Below are 13,772 nucleotides of genomic sequence, written 5' to 3' on the forward strand. Positions count from 1 at the left end.
CATTCCCCTTACTTAGGCATTAGAGTGATCCCTTGGAGTACACCCCAGATCCTCCAAGCCCTTTTGCTTTCATCCTTTTCAGGTCAATGGAGATTTGAGAGCAGTCTCGTTGGTCACCGCCGATTTTATCCCGCAACAATCATTATTGTCTTGATGCCATTTTAACAAAAAATCAAAATTGTCTAAACCCATTTTTTGTATGATATCATGTTATCATCTTTTACATTATGTATATAAAAAAAGTCCCATTAATGGAGGACCAAAGATGGGGCATTTTAGGTCTCATTTATTTAACTCTAAGGGCATTTTGTCTTGTTCAATCACTTTGATCTATCTCGATCACTATATAATATGATATGTGATTTGCATTTTTTTTTGCATTTTTTTTCTATTATTTGTATGTACAACACTTTATTTATATATTCCTCTTCTAAAACATTATTACATAATTATTCCAATGATGGAACTCAAAAGTGGGGTAGTGGTATCCTTTCGAGGTGACATCAATCTCCGCTATTGTAAAATTGTTCAATATTTAAAGATTGTTAAACCAAATAAACATTGAAGAGTTGATAGTCTTGATAAGTTAGTGTTAGAAGGGTGTTGATAGTCATTTCTTGACTAGACTGCCAAAATCGAGCAACAAAATCCCACACCAAAGATTGACTTTGATACCTTGACATATTTTGACCATCTCGAATAATTCAAAATAGTTTGAAAGGGTTAGGAGCAACTTGGGCTGATTTTGGATTTTTGACATGAAAGCTAAGAAAATCTCCTTATTCGTTTTTAGCATTTCTACTCCCTTTTAACAAATTTTGACCGTATATCTAGAACGATCCGAAAGGATTATAAACGACCTGGGCAGAATTCATATTTTTGGCATGAAAACCAAGAAAATCTCACTCCCCGTTTCAAGCATTTTTGCTCTTTTTTTTTTACCAATTTTGGTTGTCCTTAATGATTTGAAATAACCCAAAAAGGATAGGATCAATCTAGATAGATTTCAGATTTTCCCAAGTTTTTTCCCATTTTCTAGTGTTTCCTACCTCTTCTGGATTTTCCTAGATTTTTAATTTTTTTTCTCAAACTCTGTTGGTTTTTTCCAACTATGGGAAATTAGTTTTTTTTAAAAATAAATTTAATTTTTTTAAAATAAAAAAAATTAAAAAGCTAAAAAATAAGAAGGCGCATAGCCACAAACACCAATGAGTGGTGGATCATGCATAGCACATGCGGATACACGCCTAGCTAAAACAACATCGTTTCGCATTGACCAATCAATTGCCAATGCCTCCCTTAAGCTCGCATGTGGCCACACATACTTCAATACAATGTCGCTTTGATGTTGCATTTTAAAAAAAAAAGGTGTTTGCATGCGCTCGCATCTTTTAATTGAAGCAATTTCATTTTTATTCAAAAAAAGGGAAAAAAAAAAGGATTAAAAGAATGGATTATTTTCAAACTATATATCAACAAGAAGCAAAGGTTATTTATTGCAAATATATACTTTATCATTGTTCATTTGACAAAATCTTTAATTAGTACTTAGCAAAAAAGTAAGCTAAACAAGCACTAGGAGATGCACATTCAGGAATTTGTGGTGTTCATCGGAATAAATTATTGTCAGTGTATGACAACATGAGTTTAAATGAGTTAAAACACGTTCATTTAATAAATAATTTAACTGAGTAGTCATGAAATCTGTACTCATATTCATATACAAATTACACATTTGCAACCATATATTCTTCTCAAAAATATATATGTACTCAATACGTTTTCCTGGATTCGAAACCCAACATGTCTGTAAATGTAGTTTCATCGTGTTTGTAATTAGAAACCAACCTGAATGTAATCACCCCACATGACCGGGTTGTGCGATCCGAATGCGGAACTTAGCCATGGTTGGCCCACTAGGCTAAGTCAAAACAATTATCGTCTGTAGTACGATTGGCCCACCACTGTCTGGTCCGGACCTAGGGGCGGTCAACAACTCTCTATAGGCCCAATCGACTTCCAATACCAACACTCTCCTCAACAAGTGTGGTTGTACTGACTCATTTCCTAGCAACGGTACCATGCTCTCAAGTACATCACTGGTCCATCAGGGTTCTCATTTCCACAATTTCCACAGTAATCAATATAAAAAATATCATATATGTATAAATCACATTTTTCGGTATCAAAATATCATGTATGTATTTTCAATATTTCTCATAAGTGAGTATAAATCACATTATACCATAAAATATTCCCACATATTAAATATAAAATCATATTCTACCATTTCACAATATCTACTAGAATAAATCACATTTTGTCATAAAATATTCCTACATATTAAATATAAAATCATATTCTACCATTTTACAATATCTGCCAGTATAAATCACATTCTGTCATAAAATATTCTCACATGGTAAATATACGGTAACAAAACCAATACTCATGTCACACAAAATTTTGAGTAATATTTCATAAATTAATAATTGCCAGATAAATATATGATATTCTAAAACTAGTATTTTCAAATGTCGGGTACGTTAGAAAATCCTTTACATTATTATTATTTTCTCATGCTTTAAATTAATAAACTGATTCCCAAAATACATAGCATAATTTATTCCACTTACCTGTTTCTCGAAGAAATGTCTGCAGGGGTCGTAAAACAATGCCTACTGCGTTCATGCAACACCCTGTATCCATAGATCCTAATTTAATCAGTTCAACTCCAAGATAAATATAATTTTAACATTCCTAAGCCAACACACTCCCATTAACCAATTAAATCCTAAAAACAACATATATAATTCATTCCCTTATCCCAACCTTGGGGTGATGTCTAGGATTCTCAAAAAACAAATCTGTTTCGATTAAAATGATGAGGGTTGAATTTAGGACCTCGTGGTGGTGTTCGATTGTCAATTCGGGTAAGATTTGAGGGAGACAGTGAAGAGAGAGAGAGAGAGAGAGAGAGAGAGAGAGAGAGAGAGGAATGAGTTTTAATCTAAAAAAATGAATTGAAATATATTTATAGGTTTTGGAACCGAAGCAAAACCGTTGACGATTTGATTTCAACCAAACCTTAATTCTATTGTTTTACCCTTACCCAGTTGTGATAACTCAAAACCGTCGACAATATTTTGAACTCATCCAAAACCGTCGACAGTTTGATCTATACCAAACTAAATTTCCTCCTTTCTTATTTATTTTTATTCTTATTATTATCTAGATCACTACAATGCAAATCAAATATCATTCTAAAAAATAAAACATGACCACTGCATAGACTAAGAAAAATGCAAAGCAAAAAAAAAAATTGACAAAATAAATCTCATTATACAACACATAATTGAGCAAAATATTATAGGTGAAAAGAATTGTGGAACACATAAAAGTTTGTAAACTTTTAGAATCTTAAGACATGTTCAAAGTTTTATATCATATGTATCATAGCTAGTAGAAATTTCAAAGCTCAAAAAAAAAAAAAAACCAGAGGGAGAAGCCTTGCCCAATCATTGGACGCAAAACCAAATGTAAGACCAATCCTCTCGCTTATTCTGTTTCTTTTGACAGGGACATGGCCGTTTGCCTTTCTGCTCTCTTTCCAATCCCTCCAAAGCCCCCATTCTCTCTCTCTGTTCCCCTCTTCCTCCTTTCTCGACTTCCTCTCTGTAACCATTTTCTCATTCAGATCTGTACAACTTCCCCCTCTCTCTCTGCTCGAAGATTCTTAATTCTTGAATTATCCTCTTTACATGTATTTCACTCTCTAGAAACCCTAACCCCGATCGCCCTATAAATGGCGATTGTGACAGGGGATCGGTACCTGGAATCCCTGGTGAAGTTCGTGGAGCAGGAGGCAGGGCCGTTGATTGAAGGAACTCTGGTGCTAAAGCTAAACCCGGTGGGCCTCCATTACGTGCACTCTAGGCTGGAGGCTCTGCAGGAGCTCGAGAGCCTCCTTGCTGGAGCTCCCGTCGACTACCTCCGTGCCTATGTGTCTGACCTCGGTGACCATCGCGCGCTTGAGCAGCTGCGGCGGATACTCCGCCTTCTGACATCGCTCAAGGTTGTGTCGGTGTTGGCGGCCCCAGCGAGGGATCCGACACCGCTGTCTTTGTTGCCGTTTGGAAGGTTGAGGTTATTGGAGCTTCGTGGATGTGATCTCTCCACGTCCGCGGCTAGAGGCCTTCTTGAATTGAGGCACACATTGGAGAAGCTCATTTGTCACAATTCTACTGTGAGTTTGTACTGAATTTTGCTTAAGCTTGTTAGGGTGGACTCTCCCATGTGGCTGGGCTGAATGTGTGTGTGGGGTTTTACATTGATTATTTTTGAATTTTTTTCCTGCACAAGGCTACCAGGCCATTGGAGGCTTAAGGAGGGCAACATGTATGCAGCTAATGTTTGGAGAGAATGTTTCATGATTTGAACTTCTCATGCATGCCAAGACTTAATTAAATGTTAGGTCTGCTGATTTGATTGTGCTGGACTGGTTGGTTGTTTCAATATGTAGCAGGGCTCACGTGTACCTTAATTTGGTCAGCCAAGTCAATTTTTTTTGGTCATTATTTTAGCTTGAAGTAGTGTGCTGGGTGGATTTTTCTTTATAAAATTTTTAAATTGGGTTTTTCTTATCCTTGTTTTATTGCATCAGAGATCTGTGATTTCGTCTCTAATATTTACACGGAGGAGGATGTTTGTAGGAAGATGATCAGGGATCTAGATTGGAATAGTTGAATGAGAAGACTTTTGAGGAGGAGGAAGTGAAGATAATTGTGTGTGGGATGGAGAGGGATAAGACTCTGGGTCCATATGGGTTCAATATGGTTTTTCCTCAAGATTGTTGGAATGTGGTAAGGGTGGACCTGTTGAAGGTCTTTAATCAATTTTATTAGAATGGGATCCTTCAAAAGAGTATTAATTCCACTTTCATCAATTTGGCGCCTCAGAGGAATAAATCTATTAAGATTGCATATTTTAGACCAATTAGTTTATTGATTAGTGTGTACAAGATCATTGTTGAAGTGCTAGCTAATAGGGTGAGTGCAGTGTTAGATGAGACTATCTCGAAGGCTCAAAGTGCGTTGTGCGGGGCAAACATATTGTGGAGGATGTTCTTAGAAGGAATGAGAAAGAGATTATTTTAAAATTGGATTTTGAAAGGGCTCTGGTGGGGTAAGTTGGCATTACAAGATTTTTGCTAGGAAGGGTTGGGGACAAGTGGTGGTCTTGGATGAGAGTTTTTTTGTCTAATGTTTTCTTTTTGATTATAGTGAATGAAGAATCTAAATTGTGGTTTAAAGTGATGGGGCAATTAGGCAAGCGGATCCATTATCTCCTCTTTTTGTTTGTGTTAGTGGTTGATGTTTTGAGTAGAATGGTAGTGAGGGTGGTTGATAATGGTATTGTGGAAGGGTTGTCCCATCTTTTGTTTGCTTTTTAGGTGATCATAGAGATTCTTTGTTGAAAATTTTGTCTCTTCTTCAAATATGTGAGTGAGTTTTTGAGCTTAAAATTAATTTGAGGAAGAGTGTTATTGTGGCTATTAATTTGAGTTCTTCTAGATCTAGGGACTTGGCTGCACCTAGTGTGTTGTGATCTTATTGATTGGTCCTTCTCTTATTTGGGAGTCCCGTTGGTTGGTAATCCTAGGTCGGTGGTTTTTGGGATCCGGTGGAGGAGAGGGTGTCTAAGTGTTTGGATGGGTGAAAAGGTCCCTGAGGGGTTGCGTTACTATTTTTTAGTCTTGTCTTGTTAGTATCGCTCTTTATTATTATTGCTTATTTTTAGGATTTGAGTGGGGATAGATAGTAAGCTTGAGAAGATTATGAGAGGTTTCCTTTGGTTTGAGGTTGGAGATAAGAGGGACCATTTAGTTGAGAGATTGTGTTGATTGTGCATGGGTCTAAGTTGGTTGGCGCTTTGAGCTTGGTAAGCTGGTGTCAAAAAACACCACTGTTTTAAAAGGCGAAGGTGTAAGCCTCAAGGTGTTGAGGCGTAAGCATTTTGGGACTATATTTTTTTAAATAATTAATGAATAAAATAAATTTATATATAGTAAAAAAATGAGAAAAGATTTAGAATAATGGAGAAAAAAAATAAAAACATAATTTTTAAATATCATATAAGCCAATTTTAGATAACAAACACAAATAATTCATATTAAAAAATAAACATGAGCCGCATTATCAAAAGAATAGAAAAAGCCAAATTAATAGAAAAAGCCAAATTAAAGTCATCCACTAATTTGTAAGAATATAAAACTAAATGAACAGAGGTAGATCAAATTGGAAAGGTCCACGACTCGTTGGAGAGAGACGGGAAGCTTGGAGGAATTGTCAGAGAGGGAAAAGGCGCTGGAGGAAAGCTACAGAAGCTTCGTCGAGTCGTTAGAGAGGGAGAAGGAGCTAAAGGAAAGCTACGGAAGCTTCGTCGACTCGTCAGAGCAGACTTGAGGCTTTGCCGAGAGATCTAAAGGTTCGTCTAGTGGAATTGTTGAGAGAGGAGAAGACTAGAGGCTTCGTCGAGAGAGGAAAAGAATGGAGGCTTCGAAGAGAGAGCAGAGGCTTCGTCGAGAGAGCAGAGGAGAAGAAGCTTTGCGGGAGAGAGAGGGAGGATAGGGTTTTAGGTGTGTTCTGGTTTCGAGTTTTTTAAATATATGTTTTAAACCAAGAATTTCAAAAGGCGTACGCTTTGCATTTGAGGCGTAAAAAGGCGAGCTTTTTTGACTGAGGCATACGTCTTCTCACTTGAGGCATACGTCTTTGTGGACGCGCATTTTCACTTATGCCTTGGTGCATTTTAGGCCAAAATCGCCTCAAGGCGCACCTCAATTATGCCTTTCAAGTTTCAAATCACTGAAAAACATTGCTCTTATGGCTAAATGGTTATGGTGGTTTCCTTAGAGGTGTCCTCTCTTTGGCACATAGTCATTAGAAGTAAATTTGGCTTGCAAGTAAATGAGTGGGATACTAATTTGGGAACTAGATGTTCTTTTGAAAGTTCATGGATGTGTATTTCTCAAATTTACCACTTTTCATTCCTCACAATTTTTTTTTTTTGGGTAATGGATCTTGAATTCGTTTTTAGGAAGATATCTGAGTAGGTGCTAGTATGAATTTGGTGCATAACGATGTTATTTCTTCTTTTTTGACTTATGTTGTTGATTTGTGTTCCTTCGCTTTTCAATTTCGCAGAATTGTAAATAGTAAAGAGATGGAGGAGCTTCCTTCTTTGCTACTTTTGTTTGGAGAATTATCATCCTTTTTGCCCAAGGGATAGTTGTTCTTGATCTTTAGATTTTTTGGGAGTTTATTCTTGCAAATATTTCTTTAGTCTTTTGACTAATGCTAATATATACTTTCCACTCCATACAACTATTTGGAAGGCCCAAATTCCTTCAAAACTCAAGGCCTTTTTATTTGGTTAGTTGTTCATAATAGAGTTAGGACCAACAATTTGTTGCAGAGCAGGAGACCTGCAAAGGCACTTCCTCCTTGTGTTTGTCTTTTATGACTAACTTCTCATCTATTTTTGCACTGCACGTTTGCTTGGAATATTTGGAGTGAGCTTTTTGGTCTTTTGGGAGAAACTTGGGTTTGTTTTCATATTTTTGCGGGGTTTATGGCTCGAACAAAGTGCTAGTATATTTATGGGAAAACTTGAATTCCTCTTTGTTGAAAAGATTCATTATTTAGCCTCACTTTGGTGTGTTGCTGCTGGTTGTTTTAAAGGAGTGAGTTTTTTGGATATTTAACAGTTCAACTAACTTTTGTTGGTCTGATTGCTTTTTCTTCTCCTTATGCATTCTTTCTATCCTAATGAACTCATATTCTTTTGTTATCATTTTTTTTTTAAAATTTAAATTGGGGCCTATAGGTTTATTTAAGAAACATTAATAAGTAAGAGGCTGTCTTATGGGTAAGTATAGGTTATTTGCCAAAAAGTGGGTTTGAGAGCATTACAAAGAGTTTCACATTGAAGTCTTTTTCTCCTATACCTCTTTTCTTCTTTGGATTTAAAAAAGGTTTGTGGGTTCTTAAAAGGTGTGGGGAGAGCAGCGTTTAAATTCTCTTGTTATTTTCTTCAATATAGTGGATTTTTTCTTATGAATTGTTTGCGGATGTAGGCCTAGCTTGTGCTTGGGCTCTTTTTTCTTTATTATTTTCTTGCAATTTTTATTTATGCACTTCATCCAATTGGGTGTGGGTGGCCTCACAGCCCATCGAAGGGGTATGAGTCTCGACTTCTTATTGACAAGGTTTGTGGTGAAATTGCTTGCAAGGAAAGAAAGATGGAGCAGTTTGTGGGTAATTGGTCAAGATGGAGAAATTTGATGGTAAAAGAAACTCTAAAAGGTTCATGATGCCTGAGTTGGGATGTAGAAATCTTTACTTTGTAAGGAGAAGAAGTTGGAAAAGATGTTTGATCATAATTGGGAAGAGATGGACATGCAAATGATTTTTAGTTTTTACAATTGCTCATGTCTATTGGAATGATACTGTGCTCAAAGTAAAAGGTGAGAGCATACAATTATTACCGAAAGGTGAAAAACAGAAAATCGGCTCCCAAAACCCATTCACTTTTTGGTTCAGTCCTTTGGTTATGGTTTTCAGTTTTAAATTGGTTTTGGTTTGCATGTAAATTGAATTGAAAAATCGAAATGTGGCTCTATTACTTAAGTTACATTTAGAAGTATGCATTTATAGTACACATACGTCTATATTTTATCTTAATTATTTGAATTTACTATTTTATAATTTGAGTCATATATTGTAAAAAAATGTGAGTATGGGAAGGCTTTATAGAAGAGAAAGAGACTTCCAATGTGGGACAAGCATCATATTCACACAGCCACTGTAGATCTGTAGCACTATGCATTCCAATGCACTTGTCTTAGATTGGTTATTAGTAGAAGGAAACCAATTCCATCTCCTATATACTCCCCTCAATTCTCTTGCAACACCCAAGTGGGCCTAGCTTCTTTTCAAGTTGGGCCTACTCTTGAGCCCAAACAAGAGTGGGCGTGGCTAGGATTCTATAGAGGATGATGGTGACTTTCTTTGGTTGGGTTGGGGGGGGGGGGATTGGAGAGATTACCTTGTTAGTTGGGTGGTTGTTAGTAGACCCAAATCAAAAAGGGGGGCTGGGACTCGGGGATGTGGCTTTCAAAAACATCTCTTCAATTGAAAATGGTTGTGGAGTTTAGAGGTTAACTCCTTATAGCACAAGGTGATTAAAAGTAAACATGGGATGCATCGGAATGGGGTGGGACTCTAGAGGAAGTGGTCTTATTTTTCTTGCTAGCCTTGGAAGTTCGTGTCTCGTTTTATTTCTATGCACCCATTTCAAAGTGGGCTACGGTAACAAGGTTTGTTCTAGGAGGATCCTTGGTTGGGAGAGGGTTTGTTGGAGTCATTGGCTTAGACTCTTTTCCCTTGATAATGCACCCATTAGCACCCCATTTTTTTTTTCTTCCTTCTGAAGGGGGCAATCTTCCTTGAGATTTCCACTTCTTTAGGATTCTCAACAAAAGAGATATTGTTTAGATGACCCCTATTGTTTAGATGACCCCTATTTACTCAATACATTGAATCATTTTGTTCCATCTAGTAGGGGTGATCAGATTGTGGGAAGGAGAATCTTCAAGACTTTTTTCCACCAAATCCTTTCTTCTTCACCCTCTCAAATCTTCCACACCTAACTTGTTTTCTTGGAGCCACATCGTTTGGAAAGCTGGAGTTCCATTCAAGATTTGAACCATTTTTCTGGACAGTGACTTTGAACAGGATTAACATGGATTTTTTTAAGATGAGAAGGCCTTGCATGGCTTTCAAGCTTGATATTTGTGTGATGTGCTGATGTTGACCTTTCCCTACATTGTAGAGTTGCTGCCCATTTTTAGTGCTCTTTTTCTTGCGTTGGTGAAGCCTAGATGCCCCCTCAGGCTGTGGGTGATTTTTCGCTTGTGAGTTACTGAAGTTTTGGAAAGAGTAGGAAAGAAGTGCCATGGCCAAGGTTGTTAGAATTGGGATTCTAAGGGGATCGTTGGAGGGGTCTCAAGATCGAATCGTAGAATCGGATTGAGAATCGTAAGATTCTACTTTCAATGTAAAATAAATATTAAAAAAATATATATGTGGAACTTTATGACAAGTCTTAAGACTAAAAACTTGGTTAGTAACTTAGTAAGTATAAGAAGGTTAAAAATACAATAAAAAGTTCAAACAAAAAAAAAGAAGAAAAAGAAGAAAAGCAAGAAAAGCAGAAGAAGAGGGAGAAAAACAGTGCTCACTATTGAGTCTTTTTAAGAAGCAAAAAATTTGTTTCAAAGCATACCTCTGCAGCTCTGCTGGGCCAGCCGACTTGGCTCTTGGCTGCTGCTGATCAAACAAGAACTCTGTGTTGAAGAGGGCTGATGTGTTATTGTTGAACACCAAAGAAGGAAGAGGACTGAGGACTGAGGACTGAGTTTTTGTTGAACCCCAGGAACTCTGTTTGTTGAATGTTAAAGAACTGTTGATCAAACAGCAAGACTGCTAGCTGCTGCTGATCAAACACCAGTCACAAGATGGAGGGCTCTCTGGTTGTCGAACATAAGAGAAATTCAGGTGCAGGGTTGCTGAATTTCAATGAGGAGTAGAGGACTTAGGTGTCGAACTCAAGGGAAATCAGGTGCAGATTCTGCTGAATCTGTTCACTGATGGGAAGCTGCGAGCCATTTTGCCCCAGTTTTAGAAGACTTTGGACCAAATGTAAACCTTTTGGGGCCTTTGGGCGAATAAAAACATGTATTGGGCCACATTATTAAGGCCCAAAAAAGAAAAAAAATCCCAATCCTGGTAACAGAATATGATCTGTATGATTCTACGATTCCAACTCTACGATTCCAACTCTACGATTCTACCAATTCTTTTACAATTCTACTTGATTCTGATTTTTATGGTGACTTGGATTGTTTGGGTGAATCTGGATTGTAGAATCATACGATCCTACGATCTAGATCGCGATTTTAATGACCATGGTCATGGCATAGCCCCCATTTGGGGGCACTTAAAAATATGTGCTTATTGCACTTATCACTTAAAACATAAGAATGGGGTAATAATCATTGTAGATAAAGACCTCAAAGATAGTGTTATAGATGTTAAAAGATCAAGGGATAGAATCATAAAAATCAAGGTGAAATGTCATTAGTGCTTATGCTCCTCAAACTAGCTTTGTAGAAAGCCTTTAAAGATAAATTTGGGAAGATATGGATAGTATATACTAAGGATATTAGGAGTTTAGAAAATATTCATAGGAGTTGATTTGAATTGACACATTGGAATGGACAATAAATGTTGGTAGGATACATAAAGGTCATGGATTGGAGATGAAAATGAGTCTGGTCATATGATCCATGTCATATGATCTTATTACAATGAATAAATTCTTTTAAAAAGAGAAAAGTCAGATAGATTTTTTCTTAAGCAGGAGGGTAGATCATTTATCATGTAACCATTGAAAAGTTATCTAGGTAAAAGTTTAACTGCACAACATAGAGTTTTAGCGTGAGATATATGTATTAAAATATGGACAAGAAAGAAAAAGGGTAAAATAAATTAGTATAGCATCGCTTGCAGGTGGATGGAGGATGGCCCTGTTCGTCTCTCTCTTTCTCTCACACTAAGAGTCTCTCTCTCTCTCCCCCCTTGCAATACTATTCCTTTTCCCCTATTGTGCGTTTGCTGCGACAAAGTTTGATCTAGGGTATGACGAGCCGAGTGATCATATCAAAGGAAAATCTTTTGATTTGCATCAAGGGCGAGGGGAGTTCATCTATGCTCGTGGTTGAGAAGAATGCTATTTGCAACAAATGGGTGAGGTTATTGAAAATGGCTATTTCGTGGTTTGTTGAAGGGTTGTCCGTTTTTGGTTGGACGGAGAGGGGTTTTCAGATTTTTTGCAAGGGTATTACAAACTATTGGTTGTTGATGGACAAAGGTGGAAGAGTTTTTGGAGCTAGGGTTGGGCTGGAATCTTAGAGGTTTTTTGTGTTCATTCCTGGTGGCGCAAAAGGTGAGGGATGGTGAAGCTTCGCAAATGTTTTTTGTGACCTGGCAAAGGAAATACGAAAAGATGTGGGTGAAATAGTTGTAGAAGGTCAGCTGCTTTTCAGATTGTGGAGGCAGGTTGTGCTGGTAGGTACTATTGATGGAGGTGAGGGTCATGATTGTCAAGCTGTCTTTGGAGGTCGAGTTATGGCAGCCGACAAGGAAGATATATGCTGTACGTGTGGCGGTGTTGTTCAGTTGAAAAAGCCGAGCTTTCAAAGTCAGCGGCAGTAGCTGTTAATCGGCTAGAAACCACAATTGTTCGATCAGTGAAGAATGACCAGAGAGTCCAGCTATCTAGTGTTTCGAATGGAGAGTGGAAGCTAGCCAAGGCGGCTAGGGAGATAGGTGCTGTACGTGTGGCGGTGTGGTTCAGTTGAAAAAGGCTGAGCTTTGAAAGTCAGTGGCGGTAGCTGTTAATCAGCTAGAAACCCCAATTGTTCGATCAGTGAAGAATGTCCGCACAGTCCAACTATCTAGTGTTTCAAATGAAGAGTGGAAGCTAGCAGAGGCAGCTAGGGTTGTGCTTGGGGAAGACAAGACATAGAATATTGGGCCTGGAAGCTTTGTTTTCATCTTGGACCTAGGCCAGTTAATTGAAAAAGGAGCAGTTTCTTTTTTAACTAAGTTGGGTGAAGTTATTGAACAAGCCCATACTCTTGGTAAAAACGAATTGGGCCATTTTTTGGAAACAAAGGAGATTTCTTTTGAGGTGGGTCATTCTCAGATGGATCATTCATTTAAATAAGCCCATTGTCTAAATAATGACCAGGCCCAAGAGGCTGGTTTAAATGTTCAAGAAACTGGTCAGTACTCAATTAGCGCCCAAGAGGTTCCTTCCAGTGGAGTTTCAAAATACCAAGGATGTTTGGCTGGGATGGTTGGGAGGGGTGGATAAAAAAAGAGCACTTGCATGAAGCTGTTATAGAAGCATCCTCTTGGCTTGAGCAGTAGTTACCAGAAGTTGTAGGTCAGGTTGAGGAAAATAAGAGGTTTCCTGCATTTCAAACCCAGAAATTTCCCACTAATTGGTGTAAGCAGGCAAGGGACATAACAGGTAGGCTGTCTTCCAAACAGATTTTGGGTACAAACCATACATCCAAACTGATTTCGGGTACAAACCATACCTTGCAATGTTCAATTTCAAAGCAGATTGGCCAAGATGGATTGCCATATTCATTAGAAAGAAGCAATAGTACTAAAAGGGTAAAAGAGAAGGAGGCGATGAAGGAAAGTATTGTTTCAAACAATTTTGAAGTTTTGGTTGATGGTTGTGTCATGAAGCAAGCGCATGTTGCACCTAAGGTTTATAATGGTGATGGTGTTTTGGGTAGGATATCTGATACCTTAGACCTTAAGGCAAAGGGATTTAAGGGTCCCAAATTTTAGACTCGTTGAAAGATTGTGCAAATGGGTGCGCAGATACGAAGAAGTCATTCGAAGAAAAAAAGAGCATTCTGGTGAGGTAGTGCCAAAGATTTTAAAGAGGAATTTAGAAGGAGACTTAGTATTATGGAAGATATAAAATTTAAGATAAAGACATGCAATTCTTGTGATGGGGTTAGCAAAGGAAAGGAGGTATTGAAATGGGGGGATTCATCAGACAATGAAAGCGATGGTTTAAGTGAGTTTTATTGTGGTGATGGTTTACTATTAGATGAAATTAGG

General features: G+C 37.7%; 1 protein-coding gene across 4 annotated transcripts in view; it reads left to right on the plus strand.

The window, feature by feature from the left end:
- Window positions 1-3,520: 3,520 nt before the first annotated feature.
- LOC131146540 (uncharacterized) overlaps window positions 3,521-13,772 on the plus strand; it is a 41,583-nt gene continuing 31,331 nt past the window's right edge. For 3 of the 4 annotated variants that reach the window (XR_009134395.1, XM_058096185.1, XM_058096187.1), the window contains exon 1: window positions 3,553-4,246. Coding sequence is in view for 3 of the 4 variants with exons in the window: in XM_058096185.1 (XP_057952168.1) it covers window positions 3,806-4,246 (441 nt within the window). In the remaining variant the exon portion in view is untranslated. Of the gene's footprint in view, window positions 4,247-13,772 lie in introns of all 4 variants that reach the window. The other variant, XM_058096186.1, reaches the window with a different exon arrangement.

Source organism: Malania oleifera, chromosome 13 (assembly GCF_029873635.1).
Source record: "Malania oleifera isolate guangnan ecotype guangnan chromosome 13, ASM2987363v1, whole genome shotgun sequence".
NCBI classification, from domain to species: Eukaryota; Viridiplantae; Streptophyta; class Magnoliopsida; order Santalales; family Ximeniaceae; genus Malania; species Malania oleifera.